The sequence below is a fragment of the Podarcis melisellensis genome (assembly GCF_964234715.1).
Source record: "Podarcis melisellensis genome assembly, chromosome: 3".
Lineage (NCBI taxonomy): Eukaryota > Metazoa > Chordata > Lepidosauria > Squamata > Lacertidae > Podarcis > Podarcis melisellensis.
In genome coordinates this window covers 36778255-36794849 of record NC_138530.1, presented here as the reverse complement: position 1 = coordinate 36794849, position 16595 = coordinate 36778255, and the positions used below count along the sequence as shown (strand labels likewise).

The 16595-nt window shown below is 46.0% G+C and overlaps 1 protein-coding gene across 1 annotated transcript in view; it reads left to right on the top strand.

The window, feature by feature from the left end:
• The window catches only part of DNAH8 (dynein axonemal heavy chain 8), a 153177-nt gene that overhangs the window by 118350 nt on the left and 18232 nt on the right, over positions 1-16595 (top strand). The window contains exons 79-84 of the mRNA XM_081903566.1: positions 188-378; positions 3077-3198; positions 5542-5660; positions 5815-6017; positions 7513-7586; positions 10626-10778. Coding sequence (XP_081759692.1) covers positions 188-378; positions 3077-3198; positions 5542-5660; positions 5815-6017; positions 7513-7586; positions 10626-10778 — 862 coding nt within the window. The remainder of the gene's footprint in view (positions 1-187; positions 379-3076; positions 3199-5541; positions 5661-5814; positions 6018-7512; positions 7587-10625; positions 10779-16595) is intronic.

Here is a 16595-nt window from a genome sequence, read left to right as displayed (position 1 = left end):
AATATTTGAATCCCTCTTTTGTATATTAAATATTGTACCTTTTGTATATTACTTTTCCTTTTAGCGAATTTACTTGAAATGCTGCTATATTTTATTGTGTAAACTTTTGTGAAGTTGATGTGAGACGCTTTGAGCTTATTGATGTGAATCTGTTTGCTTACTTTCTTGCTTTGCTTTTATGCCTTAGATCTGATAAGTCCCCTATTCCACAGAAAAGGATCACAAATATTATTGAGTTTTTGACATATGAAACTTTCACATACTCTGTTAGAGGTTTATATGAAAACCATAAATTTCTCTTTACGCTGCTTCTGACATTAAAAATTGATCTGCAGAGGGGTCAAATCAAGCCAAAGGAGTTCCAAGCACTAATTAAAGGTAATTACTAGTTCTGAATTATTTCTACCTTGTTACAAAAGCTTGTAATGGGATACATGTTTGCATATTATACTGAAAGCAACCCTGTATGGAACACTAAACAAGAGTGGGCAACTGCCTAAAGCCATTGGAATGGGTAAACAGGAATTTAAGAATATAAGAGCCCCGCAGGATCAGTCCAAAGACCCATCTACTCCCATACTCTGTTCTCACAGTGGCCCCCCAGATGCCTATGCAAAGCCCCCCAGGCTCCATTTCTTCGGGGTGGGGGGTAGAAGTGCTCCCCTCCAGCTCAGCTGAGTGACAGTAGGAAGAGGGCAAATGCACACAGTTGGAGCATTGTTTAGTCTGGAACTTTCCACTCAGCATCCTGGAGCTGTCACTCACTCACTGCCTGAAGGAAGCACTTCATTCACTTCTGATACTTTGCTTTGTGCTGCTGTAAAAAGCTTTGCTTGGGTCAGTTACAGCACAGCTGTGACTTGTGAGCCCACACAGATCTCAGCAGCAGCACAGACCTTCCATACCCCACCCCACCCCACCCCCCAATCCACATCAGAGGAATTGGGAGCTCGTTGTCCTGGAATAACAGCCTTCTTGAGAATGCTCATTAGCCATGCTGGTGACCTTGTGCACTTGTTGGTACCTTTCCTGCCCTGCATATCCATCATTTACGTAAGCCATCCTTATGCATATCCACACTGATTATTAAATTTTTTATAACATCAATTTTATTCAAACACATTCATGGGGCAGAGCAGGCTTTTAAACCTTACTGAGGATGCAAGACTGCTTAAAGACTGATGTGCAGGTTACGTCTACTGTAGTAAATGGGCATTAATTTTGTGTAACCGGAAACAGGAACGCAGCCTAAAACGTATGTGTCTCTTAGCTCATGGTATACAAGTTCATTTGTAGTTGTAAACAATTGTTTCCTGCTATGAATACAAGTTGTGGCAAGCCATGGGTTTGTGAAATGTCTCCCTCCTCTTTTGCCCTTTGTGAGGACGAGAAAGCTTCTAGTTTTAAACTAACCACAGTTCCTGGTAACTTCCAAACTTGGGGAACTGTGCTTTGTTTAGACTAGGGTTAGCCAACATGGTGCTTCCAGATGTTTTTGGACAACAAAACACACCAGCCACAGCTAGCATGGCTAGCAATGGATAATGCAAGTTGTAATCCAACATGCAGAGGGCACCATTTTGGTTGTCCCTGATTAAGACCATGACTTTGAATGGGAGCTACAGTTTCTGATGACTAAAATGTGGTCAGGGCATGCTTTGATTGATCACAAAGAAGGCCTGTCTGCTATTGTTCTTATGGGAACTCTTCAGAAGGACTTCTGGCCAATTAATCATGTAATGCACCAACTGTTTTTGAAACATAAAAGCTTTATATGAATTCTAAATATTAAAGAAGGCAATGCTGCTGATGGAGTATTGTCTGTGACACTGTACGAATTAGTCTTGGCTCTTATTTTGTATTAGTCATGGAAAAACCTCTCTAAAAGGAAGTTATTCACATAAAGGAAAGTATATGTGTCATACAAAAATGTAAAATTACCCATAATACATTACCATCATAGATGTCATAGATGCAAGGAGAATGAATTAAAATGCTAATCAGGTATAAGGCTATGAAATAAGGGCAATTAAAAGTTTGTAGCAAACAATGAGGCTATAATAACTGCAAAAAACTGATTCTGTATTATTAATAACGAGGATAATGGCATATTTTAGGCATTCATCCTACATGCTTTTAGATATAATACAAAAAGCATTGGTTTTAGAGAAATAATGTTGTAATATTTTACTGGAAAGGCATTTTGAAACTGTTTCCAGGCAGGGTGATCCTATGATGCTGGTGGTCGCTATATCAAGGTTAACGCTGACATAATAGCATACTCACAATTCTATGCTCAGTCAATAGCACAACAACACATCAGCAGGTGAAAAAAATGAAACTACCTACATCACCAGATAATCCTTTAGCGTCCTTGTAAATGCTGCATTGCACACTGACAACACCTTCATATTATTCATGCTTAGAAGGTACCAATCCATGCATATTGATGTCTGAACAACCTCACAACATCACTCAGACTATTGTCCTCACCCAGAAGTAAGTCCTATGAAGGTTCTGTAGTTGTGCCATGATCCCAGTTGTGCCATGCAGTGTTTGTTAAACATATTTATTCAGAAGTCAATTCCATAGGGGTCAATGGGGTTTACTCACCAGATTATATGTTCATGGGTTTTCAGTCATATCAAATGGAGACAAATACCCAGGAGAGCTGCATGGTACTAACCAGGGCCAAACCAATACACTTTGTTACCTGAGGTGAACCACAAAAGGGTGCCCCCTCCCCACCCAGGAAGGAGTGAGTGAAGATCTACATCAAGAACAAGCAAGGAATAAAGATATACATTGGAATCTGCTGCCCCTGTGGATCCTTCTTCACCTTGCCTCATGGGTGGGCCAACCCTGCTAGTAACACACATTTCTCCAGAGAGCTTACACAACAAGTTTGTCTACAGAAACTCGTGCAAAACGTACCTGTGGACTGTGTTTGCTTCCTCTGTTATTTGGTGGGATAGAGACTGCCATTTTTCTGATAGTCTAAAATTCAAATTTAATAATATTAAGCATAACATGTATGTACTCTGTAATAATAATGGTGATGATTGTTTTTAATCAGGGGGTGCAGCACTGGACCTAAAAGCTTGTCCTCCCAAACCATTCCGTTGGATTCTTGATATGACATGGTTGAATCTGGTAGAACTGAGTAAACTACCGCAATTTTCTGAAATTATGAACCAGGTGGGCTCACTTGTCTTCCTTTCTATGCCGTATATTCTTTCCCACAGCCATTGTATCCTTTTGCCTTAGAGAATTGAGACGTGGCCATTAATTCCAATATTGCTTAGTTTTGCACCTTAATGGCATGCTATCTTTTCCCCTCAAGAGAATAGCCTTGGCTCAGTGGCAGAGCACATGTGCTTAATGTGCACAAGATCCCAGATTCTGACATCTCTGCGCTGCACTGGGAATGTCCACTGCCTAAAACCTTGGAGTGTCACTGCCAGTCAGTTGTAGGCAATACTGACTTAGATGGACCAATAGTCTGACTTTGTACAAGGCAGTTTCCTGCACACCTATATGTGGGCTTATAAATAACCACAAATACTGACACATCCCAGCCCTCAAAAACATGTTCTACCTAACATGAGCGGAGCTTTCTGGGACGGTCTGCTAAGCCGCCTTCTCTAAGCAGCAGTCAGAGCTGCTTAGTAAGCCCTCACCTCCTATGTCAGGGGGGAAATATCTCAGGGCTCATCTTCTGCACTCATTTCTTTTTCCTCCCCCATCCACTTCAATCCTGCAGCAGTGAAACGGGGATGGTGGGATTTGAAGCAAAGGTCCACCAAGCTCTGGGTGCAGCTGGAAAACAGGCTGGGGGCACACAGCCACACCAAAGAGCCTTTCCTTGAGGCCAGGGGGTTGGACGGGGCGGTCCCTGGGCTTCATTGCTTTAGTTGCACTTTGGTAGAAGCTCGTCCTGTGCACCTTCTCTCTACTCACCGTTTTTCCTATTGGTGTTGCACCTGACTAGATGTGTGTTGCACTGCATGCAGTGGGGAGGTGAAGTGTGCTGCCGGGACAAGAGCCTATGCTGGGGCTGAGTTTTGGGGGAAAGCAACTGGCAGTTCTGCTAGTACCTTGTGGGCAGGTGGCTGGAAATGATGGCAGGAGAGCAAAAGAAGGAACTGGCATGTGACTGGGCCCCCACCTTGATTTACTACATTGTTGCAGGATAGTTAGGTCTGAGGACACAGGGGTTAACTAGAGGATCCCATTAGTTACTTTCCAGCCATGGTGGTGATGAGCATATTCTGCAGTTATACTAACTTTTCAGACTGTCTGCACCATTTTTATTAAGTAAGAACTGCACTGCTCCTTCAACAACAACAACAATTCTATGATGCAGCAGCAAAAAAGGCTAATGCTATTTTAGGCAGCATCAACAGAAGTACGTATAGTGCTCTTTATCTTTATAAATGACTTGAATGAAGGTACCAAAGGGATGTTCAAGAAATTTGCAGATGACATCAAACTAACACAAGTATAATTTCATGATCAAGGGAAGTGACTTTATTGTTTAGTTGTTTAGTTGTGTCCGACTCTTTGTGACCCCATGAACCAGAGCACGCCAGGCACTCCTGTCTTCCACTGCCTCCGGCAGTTTGGTCAAACTCATGTTATTAGCTTCAAGAACACTGTCCAACCATTTCGTCCTCTGTCATCCCCTTCTCCTTGTGCCCTCAATCTTTCCCAACATCAGGGTCTTTTCCAGGGAGTCTTCTCTTCTCATGAGGTGGCCAAAGTATTGGAGCCTCAGCTTCAGGATCTGTCCTTCCAGTGAGCACTCAGGGTTGTTTTCCTTCAGAATGGATAGGTTTGATCTTCTTGCAGTCCATGGGACTCTCAAGAGTCTCCTCCAGCACCACAATTCAAAAGCATCAATTCTTCGGTGATCAATTCTGCCTTGGTCAGTCACTCTTGGAGTACAGTGTCCAGTTCTGGGTGCCACAATTTAAGAAGGATGTTGACAAGCTGGAACATGTGCAGAGGAGGCTGGCCAAGATTATCAAGGGTCTTGAAACCAAGCCTTATTAGGAACAGTTGAAGGAGTTGGGTATATTTAGCATGGAAAAGAAGACTGAGAGGAGATATGATAGCCCTCTTCAAATATATGAAGGGCTGTCACATAGAAGATGCTGCAATCTTTTTTTTCTCCTGCTCCAGAGATTAGGCACGAGCCAATGGCTTCAAGTTAGAAGAAAGAAGAGTCTGGCTCAACATCAGGAAGAACTTTCTGGCAGTAAGAGCTGTTAGGCAGTGGAACAGACTTACTCAGAAAGTGGTTGACTCGCCTTCCTTGGAGCTTTTAAACTAGCGGTTGAATGGCCATCTGTCATGGATCCTGTAGCTGAGATTTCTGCATTGCAGGGGGCTGGACTAGATGACCCCAAAAGTCCCTTCCAATTCTACAGTTTTATGATTCTATGAAATATGACTTTGACTGAAGTGTAACTTTCTAAAATTGTCATGAGTGTACTTTAATGGGAAAACTATGTTTGTCTATTGCATTTGGTACATTAGATCTGTCGTAATGAGAAGGGATGGAAGAATTGGTTTGACAAGGAGGCTCCAGAGGAAGAAACAATTCCCGATGGATACAGTGACTCTCTAGATACTTTTCGTAAACTTTTGCTTATCAGGTGAGGATCATGCAATTTCAGCATTGCTTGTTTTGCTAGTATTCTTCTAAGAGTGCTGTGTGTTAATCGCTTTGCTGCATTTCCCTCGGAAAAAAATGATACATAGATGAAACTGACACTCAATTTGAGCCTCACCAAATATGTTCTTTCCTAGGTCGTGGTGTCCAGATCGCACACTTTCTCAAGCCAGGAAGTACATTGCAGATTCATTGAATGAAAAGTATACAGAGCCAGTCATTTTAAACTTAGAGAAAACTTGGGAGGAAAGTGATAAGCGAACCCCGCTCATCTGTTTTTTATCAATGGGATCTGATCCAACTATCCAGATTGATGCATTGGCCAGGAAACTTAAACTGGGTATAAATATAATATTTTATTCTTCAAGATAGAATTTGATTTTTTAGGGGGGAAAACACTTTGGTAAATTTGGTTTTTGTAATAATTCACTGAATTTGCAGTGGCCCTCTCATCAACAATCCTGGAAAAATTTCAGCAACTTTATGATGAGGGTTGTATTCAATTGTTCAAGCAGGAGGTGTCCATTAATAAAAAGCCAGTTGTTACAGAAGGCAGGGCTAGAAAGAGCTTCAGATTTTCAGGCACTTGAGGCTACTGTTAGATGAGCTTTCACTAACTCTGTAATAAATGGCTCTTTCTTGATCTAGGATAGGGTGGGTAATGTGCCACCAAGTTTCATGTGGTACTCGGCCTTATTTCATGTGATGGGAGGAGCTTGGAAGAAGAAGTGGAGGGCAGGACAGCAGGGGGCAATTAAAATGTGTAGACAAATGGAAAGTGGGGCGGTGGAGAGAATATTGCTGTAAGTGGCCAGTTCAGGCCTCTTGGATGAGTGATCTGTCCTTCCTCTATTTAGTAGCTCACTGGGTAGGAGGAAAGAGGGAGCAAGGGAGAGAAGGGGGTGGTAGAAAACGAGGAAAGGAGGCAACCCTGTCTGCCACAAGCTATGGTTTTACCCACTGTCAGCATTTAGCCCCTCAACACATGACGCTTAAGGGAATGCAGCTCTTGACAGATAAAAAGTTTGCTGCCTTTCTGTTATTACAGCTTATACACGTGGACATTTGCTGCCATCACAACTATCACCAGTGCTAACTACCACAGAGGATAACTTCTTGAAAGAGTCAGAAATTACTTCTGGCTTTATTCCTTAAGGGACGCGGGTGGCACTGAGCCTCTTGGGCTTGCCGATCAGAAGGTCGGCAGTTCAAATCCCCATGACGGGTGAGCTCCCGTTGCTCGGTCCCAGCTCCTGTCAACCTAGCAGTTTGAAAACATGCCCAAAATTGTGAGTAGATAAATAGGTACTGGCAGGAAGGTAAACGGCGTTTCCATGCGCTGCTCTGGTTCGCCAGAAGCGGATTAGTCATGCTGGCCACATGACCTGGAAAAACTGTCTGTGGCCTGTAAAGCGAGGTGAGCGCCGCAACCCCCGAGTCGTCTGCAACCGGACTTAACTGTCAGAGGTCCCTTTACCTTTATTCCTTAACTTAATTCTCATTGGCATCAAAAGACCTTCATGCATGCAGCAAAGTGATATACTAAATTAACTGAGTTAATTGATTCGTAGCAAAGGGAAGGGAGCACAAACATGAATAATATAAAAGGCCAACATTCAGTGAAGTCTTACAAAGATACAATGCTGTATATCTGCTAAATAAATACAATATGCGCAGGATTCTTTAATAAGTTAAAGCATGGAATTGAAAAGCCAAATTAGCAAAAAAAATAAAAAAATAAAAAATTGCTTCCATGCGTTTTGAAAACTTGCCTACAACCAAAAGTACAAAATTTATGTAATCTTATTATCATTCTACCATTTCACTTGTTGTAGAAAACAGAGCTATTTCTATGGGACAAGGACAAGAAGTTCATGCACGCAAGCTAATTCAGACATCAATGTCACAGGTATGTATACAATCTTAACATTAAAAAAAAAATCTCATCCCTTTGCTTGAGTTTTTTAAAGATTCCACTCACCCCCTGACTCAGGTTTTGTACTTCCATTAAAAAAAATGTATAAAGAGGTGTGGCATATAGCTATTAATGATAAATTAACATGTGCTATTAAGGTAAGATGGGGAATATGCAGGAGAAATGATTTTGAGGAGATATAGAAGGTATTTGTAGAATTTGTACTATTAAAATGGAAAGGGGTCAAACCATTGCAAAAGGTGTTGAAATTTGGGAGGTTGGATAGTTATAATGGAACGGTCTCAAGGGTGGAGTGCCCATTTTTATTTTTATTTATTTATTATTTATTACTTTGTTTAAAATAAAAATAAATTAAAATGCATTTAAATTAAAAAAAAATGCATTTAAAAGAGTGAGGTTGCAATCTGATATAGTGGTACCTCTGGTTAAGAGCTTAATTTGTTCTGGAGGTCCATTCTTAACCTGAGGTATCACTTTAGCTAATGGGGCCTCCCGCTACTACTGCACGATTTCTGTTCTCATCCTGAAGTAAAGTTCTTAACCTGAGGTACTACTTCCGGGTTAGAGGAGTCTGTAACTTGAAACATCTGTAACCTGAAGCTTTTGTAACCTGAGGTACCACTGTACCCACTTATAATTTTATCCATCTTAATGGGGCTGATTTCTAAGTAAGAACAGAAAAGGAATCCTGCTGGATCACACCAAAGGGCTGTCTAAGTGCAACATTCTGTTGAGTGTCAAACCCCCCCCCCCATTTGATGCATCAAACATGTGGACACCAGTTTTTTAGCTTAATGGGCTAATAAAGGCCACAACTTTATTGGTTACAGAATGTGAGTGGCATTGGCTTAGGCATTGGACCCAAACCAACTACCGTATTTTTTGCTCTATAAGACGCACCAGACCATAAGACGCACCTAATTTTTGAAGGAGGAAAACAAGAAAAAAAATATTCTGAATCCCAGAAGCCAGAAGAGCAAGAGGGTTCGCTGCGCAGCGAAAGCAGCGATCCCTCTTGCTATTCTGGCTTCTGGGATAGCTGTGCAGCCTGCATTTGCTCCATAAGACGCACACACATTTCCCCTTACTTTTTAGGAGGGAAAAAGTGAGTCTTATAGAGCAAAAAATACGGTATATCCGACTCCTGCCCGCCATGCAGGTAGTCTCACAAGGGTTAGCCACCAGTAGGGGGAGCCCTGTTGATGTACATCAACTCGGAGCTCTTCCACGGTGTGCCATGGCCCTAGCCTCCACCCGGGCTACGGACAGGAACCACGACCCCCAGATTCCTTTAATGGAATACCCTTAAAGTGGAGGGGAACCACAAACTCCTGCTTCCCCTCAGAAAAAAAGCACTGCCTGTTAGTATTATGTACTGAGCTTCTTTACTTAGGAGCCTGGGCATATCTGTCTGTCTATCTATCTCTATCTATCTATCTATCTATCTATCTATCTATCTATCTCTACCCATTGAAATTATATATATATATATAAATATAATCAACGCCTATATATATAAAGAGGGGTAGAGTAGTCTGTCCTGACCCCCTTTGCTTAGTTACCATACCCACTCTTTACCTCACTGTTTTGTCATTCTGGCTGAGACATGGTCAGTGAAGAAATGCACTGTAAAAGATGGATAGGATTTTGGCTGTTCTGGTCTGTCACTATTAAATTCACTCAAGTGTGGTATTGAGGAATAGCTGTAATTCCCGTATTAAACTGGTTACCTTAAATTTCTAACAGACTTATTTGGAAGCCCCATTGATTTTAACAGAGCTTAACTGCAGTTATTATAGTATCTCAAGCATGGGTATTTTTTGAAAATAACTTTTGTTGTACTTTTCAATGAGACTTGCTTCCAAAGCAATGTCTATAGGCCTGGAATGTTAGTATGGCTTCAGATTAAAAAGAAGAGGTGGCATATTTGCTAAATCTGCGTCGAAACTTTTCTTTGCTGGTGTTGGGGAGTGCCAGCAGAGCAGGTGTGAGCATGTTCTGTCCTCCCTCACTGGTGTGTGTGTGTATTTGGGGGGCGGGTTTCAGCCAAGGGAAGCAGAGCAAGAGAGACAGAGTCAGTGCACAGCTAAGTGCAGGTGACCTTGAAGGCTAAAGTCTGGAGCTCACCAGAGCCATAACTCAACTCTGAAGAGGGCACTGATTGCAAGGAAAAAGGAAAATTTGCTTAACTAACAAGAGAGGTGAAATGAACTCTGAATAGAGGAACAGAACTATGAGGCGTAGTGTGGCTAAAAAGGGGCATACGAACATCATACTTAATACATGTTGGTGTTCTATGATGAGAGAAGCCCTGGACTCTCTCCTGGAGGAATAAATCATCATCATTGTTTATTTATACCCCACTATTTTCGCTGACAGAAATCCACTGGCCTTTAGTGGTGGGTTGGGACCCTGCTCCGTGGTGCAACATGATCTGAAGTGGGTCACAATAGCAGCACTACCACCATACAAATATATATTGTTTTTAAAAAGTAAGAAATGGGTCCCCAAATGCATGGTGTATTCTGGGTCTGAAAAAGTTGAACCCTACTAAAACAAAGATCTCACCAGAACCCCTCAGTGATTGATAGAAGTTTTGGGAATCTTAGAGCTTGCTGAGCCTAAACAAAAACCTTATTCTGAAGGGGAAAGCAGGGGGTTTCTTTTAATAAATGAGGATGATGATGATTACAAGGTATCTCCTGTTCACCAAAACCAGTAGAAATTGCCCTGCTATAATTTTTATAACTACCACAAGATGGCAGTACTACTTTACTTACTCATTGGAACCTACAGTAGTTGTTTCATTTTAATGCAAATCCATATTTATTATTAAAACACAGAAACCCCAAACCTCAATATCAGGGAGATATAAATGAAAACAAGTAGCTAGTGAAACCTTCCATCTGTGGAATACTCAAGTGTAGTTGTTGTTGTTAGTAAATTGCAGTTGGCTTGATGTTTAGCAGATTATTTAATTGTGTTTGTTTGTTTGTTTGTTTGTTTGGTAAGGGTGGCTGGGTGTTACTTCAGAACTGCCATCTGGGTCTGGAGTTCATGGAAGAACTTTTGGAAACAATGATTAGTGCTGATATCCCTGATGATAGCTTCCGAGTATGGATAACCACTGAACCACATGAGAAGTTTCCAATTACTTTGCTTCAGGTTAGCCCTAGTATATTCAAGGGGATTTAGATGAACTGTTAAGATAATTCATGTGGCAAAACTGAAAGTGGGAAGGAGAAATATTGCTTGCACTGAATTTTAAACTGTGGTAAAGGTTAAAAACTTTTCAGTCATATGAGAGACTTTAGGTTATGGTTGACGCAAGAAGAGAATCTTTACCTATTCAAGAGTTTCCTCTCTTATAGACTCAACAGGGCCCTAAAGCAGAGATTATTCTGCCATCAGCCTGCTGTTTTTCCCAGGCTGGCATGCCATTGTCCAATTGTCACTGTCTTTGGTGTTATCGTTTGTTCTTATAAAGATTTTAAAATCATTTATATATGTATATCCTACCTAGTGGATGTCAGTTATTTGGGTTATTTATAATTAATTTTACAAGGGGCTTCCAATCTTCTCCAATCCAAAATGTCAATCAAATCCTCACCTGCATAGTTCCATAATGCTGTTACTGGCAGCTGCTGCTCCCTGACTCATAAATGAGACACCTCACTGCCCTCATCGTTGATCATTGGCTGCTGAAGGGTATTACATTTTTAGTAGAAATACAGTTGTCACGGCCACCCAGGACGGGTCCCAGCTCACAAGAGACCTCACTCCGTTGCAGTTTATTTACAGGAAAAGTTTATTGAAGATTTCTGCTTCTCGTACAGTTCAGCATCGTGGCCGTACGTCTGTCACGTTAGACCGCTGAAGTCCCCTCTGACTCCTCCCCTCTTCCACACCAACTTAATAGCCTGGATCTAGACCACCTCTTCCTCTCCTTTCTTTTCCGCAGGGTCTTCCTGCCCCCCTGGGTTCCCTCTCTCCGTGACTCGCCTGAGGCTGAATCCTCTGCCGCCTCTTCCCCCCTCCTTCTGGCTTTAGGGCCGGGCTCCTCCCCTGAGCTCTCTCCACTTCCGCGCGCCTCTACGTTTGAACTTGGCGCGCGTACGTTGCTGCTGACCTTTCTTTCGACCGCTACACCACCCCTTGTTCTGCTCTCCACCCTTTCCGGCTGAACACCTTGCTCCAACCCCCTTTCTCTGTTCTCTCCTAATCCTGCTCCCTCCGAGAGGCTGACGACTCCACCCCCTTTACTCCGTTCCGGCTGAGACGCCTCTTGCTGCGTCTGTCTTCCACTGGGCTCCTCTCCGCTTCTCCCTTCTCCTCCCTTTTGCTTGATTAAGGTAACCCCCTTTTGAGAATCCTCTGACTCGCTGCTCAGACTCGTGGATTCCCTCAGAATTCCGTCATCTTCTTCCTCATCCTTCTGCCCCTCCTCCCACTCGCTCTCCGTCTCCTCTGTCATCTCCTCCTCTCTCCCAGAAACCCTGACATCCATCCCCCCCTCGAAGCCCCCCCTTCCCCCCTCCCGCTCGCCGGGTGCAGGTTGAGGAAAACGTGGTTCTTCCGGGGTCGGTTCAGGATACAAGTTGTCCACTTCAACGTTCTCCTCTGTCATCTCCGTATATGTGTGTTCGAACTCGGGTTCCCCACCCACAGACCTCACAGTCTCTTCCTCCATCACTGCTTCTCCTGGCGCTGCCTGCCAAGGACCTACCATCCATCTCTGACTCCATGCCTCCCTTGGCTGATCCACCCACCAACAAGGGCCTGTCTCCTCCCCCCCCAGTCTCGGATCCCTGGTCGGGCTTGTTTCGGGCGTATGGCCCTCGGGTGAGGAGAAACCCTCGAACGTGCTGTCTGACAAAGTGGGCGTGAAAAGCCAATCATCAAAATACTCCTCGGGCATGGGCTTGTGCGGAAAAAGTGCATGGAACTCCTCCTTCAACAGGGGTTCGTCCAACGCGTAACCCGGCACCCAGCTATTGGCAGAGGCCGGAGTGCCTTCCCTGGCTAGAAAATATTCAACTCCCTCCTCCCCCCATCTCGAGTCCAGTATCTCTGTGACCTCGTTAAGAGGTTCTGGTCTTGGCGATTCCCCCCCCTCAGGCGCCCTCCTACGTGGCTCTGGGAGTGCTCCTGACTCTTGAAACCTGTGTGGGGTTTTGTAGGGAGTGAGCACCGACCTATGAAAGACCGGGTGCACCCTGGAACCCTCCGGAAGGGCTAGACGAAAAGCCACCGGATTGATCTTAGCCTCAACTTGATATGGCCCTAGCTGCCTGTGTCCTAACTTCTTCTTGGCCAATGACCTGGCCGGCATCGCGTGGGCTGCTAACCACACCCAGTCCCCAATCTGGATGTCCTCTCCCGCCCTCCTGTGCTTATCGGCCTGCACCTTATACGCCTGTTTTGCCAGCTCCAAATGTCTCCGCAGCTCCTCGTGCACCTCTTGCAACTCCGCTGCAAACTGGTCGGCATCTTGAGGCCCCCCCCCTCCTGGTGCCGCAAATCTCGGGAAGGTTCTGGGATGACGGCCATTGTTCGCGAAGAAAGGCGTCACCCCGGTGGATGCGTGTTTCGTGTTGTTGTAGGCGAATTCAGCCATCGGCAGATAGTCCACCCACGCCGCAGGTCGCTGGTTGGCGTAGCACCGCAGGTACTGCTGCATGATCGCGTTGACCCTCTCCGCTTGACCGTTGGTTTGTGGATGTCTCGCCGATGTCAGGTTGATTTTGACGTGCAAGATGCCCAGAAGCTTTCGCCAGAAAGTGGAAACAAACTGGCGCCCCCTGTCGGACAAGACGGACTGCGGAAGTCCATGCACTCTGAAGACGTGATCGATGAAGAGCTTTGCGGTCTGTTCTGCCGTCGCCACCTTGGCACAAGGGATGAAATGCGCCATCTTGGTGAACAAGTCCACCACCACTAACACCGCCGTCTTACCTCTGGAGCTGGGCAGGTCCGTAACAAAGTCCAACGCTACCCTCTCCCACGGTTGCTGCGGTGTCTCCAGCGGTTCTAGCAATCCCGCCTGCTTCTGGTGCACTGGTTTGGACCTCTGGCAGATATCACACCTGGCGACGTAGTCCGCCACCTCTCCTCTCATCTGGGGCCACCAAAAGTCTCTAGCCACCAACTCCATCGTCTTCTCTTTGCCGAAATGGCCTGCACTAGGGGCGTCATGCAATTGTTGCAGAACCTTGGCTCGAAGATCGTCGGTGGGCACGTAAAGGGCACCCTTACGAGTCAAAAGTCCATCTTGCAATTGGAACTCATCGTTGTCTCGCGACCCTCCGCGTAGCTCCTCCATCTTGGACTGTGCAAACTGATCCCTTTGCAACGCGCGTCGCACCGCGTCCAGGTCGACTGCGATGGTAGCGCACGTCCACGCCTGCGGTGCGAAAATGTGCTTTGCTGCGATTGGAGCTGCTTCCTCCAAGTATTGCGGCTTTCGGGACAGCGCGTCTGCAATAACATTGGAGTCTCCTGGGATGTATTCTATTTTGAAGTCGAAATCCGCAAAGAACTCCGCCCAGCGCATGTGTCGCTGGGTCTGTAACTTAGCCGTCCGCCAATACTCTAAGTTCTTGTGATCCGTGCGGACTTGCACCGTGTGCTTGGCTCCTATTAAGAAGTGTCGCCACGCTTTGAAAGCTGCATGAATGGCCAACAACTCCCTGTCCCATATGGTATAATTGCGCTCCGTCTTGCTGAGCTTCCGGGAGTAGAACGCACCCGGTCTCCAGTTGCCTTGTGAATCCTCTTGCAAAAGAACGGCCCCAACCGCTCTGTCTGACGCATCGGTCTCTACCCGCATGGGTCTGCCGGGATTCACGTGGAGCAGCTGCTCTTCGGAGGCGAAAAGACCTTTAAGCGTCCGGAAGGACCGCTCCGCTTGTTCGGTCCAGACGAACTTCTTCTTCTTGGAACTGAGGGTGTCAGTGATAGCCGCCGTCGCGTTCGCAAAACCTTTAATAAACTTGCGGTAAAAATTGGCAAAGCCGATGAACCTCTGGACCTCTTTCCGATTTCGAGGGCTTTTCCAGTCCAACAGCGCTTGAACCTTAGCCCTGTCCATGGCCAGTCCCTCGTCGGACAACTTGTAGCCAAGGAAATCAACCTCTCTGACATCAAACTGGCATTTTTCCAACTTGGCGTACAGCCTGTGGTCCTTCAGCCTCTGCAGGACCTCCCTCACGTCCTTATCGTGATCCTCCGGCGATTCCGAGAAAATCAGGATATCGTCGAGAAAGCAGACACACTTCTTGTAGAGGAGACCTGCTAGCACGTGGTGCATAAATGCTTGAAAAACGTGGCTGCCATTTTGGAGACCGAAAGGCATGACTCTGTATTCGTATGTGCCCAGAGGGGTGAACATGGCGGTCTTCCACTCATCTCCTTTCCGGATGCGGATGAGATTGTAAGCTCCACGTAGGTCCAGCTTGGTGAAAATCTTGCCCCTCCTGACGGTCGCTAAAAGGTCGTCAATCTTGGGCATGGGGAAAGCTTTGGGCTTAGTCAAGCTGTTTATGAACCTGTAATCCACTATAAGCCTTTTTTGGGGCGTGTTTTTCTTCTTCACAAAGAACACAGGGCTGCCACCCGCTGCTTTAGATTCCTGGATGAAACCTCGCTTGAGGTTATGGTCTATGAACTCCCGAAGCTCTTGCATCTCGTCTTCCGACATGGAGTACAGCTTGGCAGCAGGCAGTTGCGCCCCTGGCACTAAATCAATCGCGCAGTCGTAAGGTCTGTGAGGCGGCAACTTGTCAGCTTCCTTCTCACAGAAAACCTCCAAGAAGTCCTGGTACTTGTGAGGCACTGTTTGCACCATACCCAGATGCAACTGCTGCTCGGCTTCTCCTCCCTGATCGGTCTGAAAGCAATGCTGAGCACAATACGATGAACAAAAGGTGATCTGCCGCTGGTACCACGCAACCGCGGGACTGTGCCTCTCCAGCCAACTCATGCCTAACACGATGGGTGTGTCCGATAAGTGGGTGACATTGAAACTAATAAGTTCTCGATGGTTGCCAATCTGCATCATCATGGGAGGGGTTTGCTGCACCACTTGCCCCCCCAGCAACTTCCTGCCGTCTACCGTGACCACGTTCAGAGGCGTCGTTGCAGGCAGGAGCGCCATGTTGTGCTGCTTAACGAACTGCAGTCCCACGAAGTCGGCGTTGCTTCCCGAATCGATCGTTATTGGAACCTCGAGGAGTCTCCCATCAGGCAACTGGAGTGTTGCTGTGAGCAGAACTGCCGGTCTGGGAGGCAAAGGGTCCACGCTCTGCAGTGATGCTGGGGGCTTGTCTACAGATCCGCCTGGCTGAGCCCCAGTAGCTCTGCTTCCAGCCAGGCACTGTCGTTTCCCTGAAGCTGCTCCCCTGGTTGCACCTCTGCTGTTACAGTTGCCAGTGCTGCAGTGTGCTTCTGGAGCCTCTGGGGGCACTCTTTCGCCATATGGTGCGCACTGTCACAGATGTAACACTTCCTGGTTCCTCTAGGAGGCTTCGCTTTGGCTGCACCAGGGACAGGGCTCTGGGATGGCTTCTGAGCCCTAGCACCACCAATCTCCATTGGCTCCTCGCTGTCCTTCCCCATTGGCGAGGGGTGCGCACGGCTGAAATCCCTGTGCACAAAAGGGAGAGTCCTCGCTTGCGCACGCGCTTGGGGCCCGTCCTCCTCGTGCCACGGACGTCCCTCATGTCGAATTCCAATAGCTAAAGCCCGTTGCACCACGTCTTCTAGGGTCTGGGGTCTGTCCCCCCTAGCGATCTCATCCTTGATGGGGGGGCTCAATCCCTCCCAAAAAAGATCTCTGACCGGCTTACTGTCCTTTGGCCAATCTAAGGCGGTGAGCAATGCAAAAAATTTAGAGTGGTATTGGCGCACAGTCGCTTTCCCCTGCCTCAGCCCGTGCATTTGACGGCGCGCAATGTCCACATCCACAGAGGATTGAAAACAAGA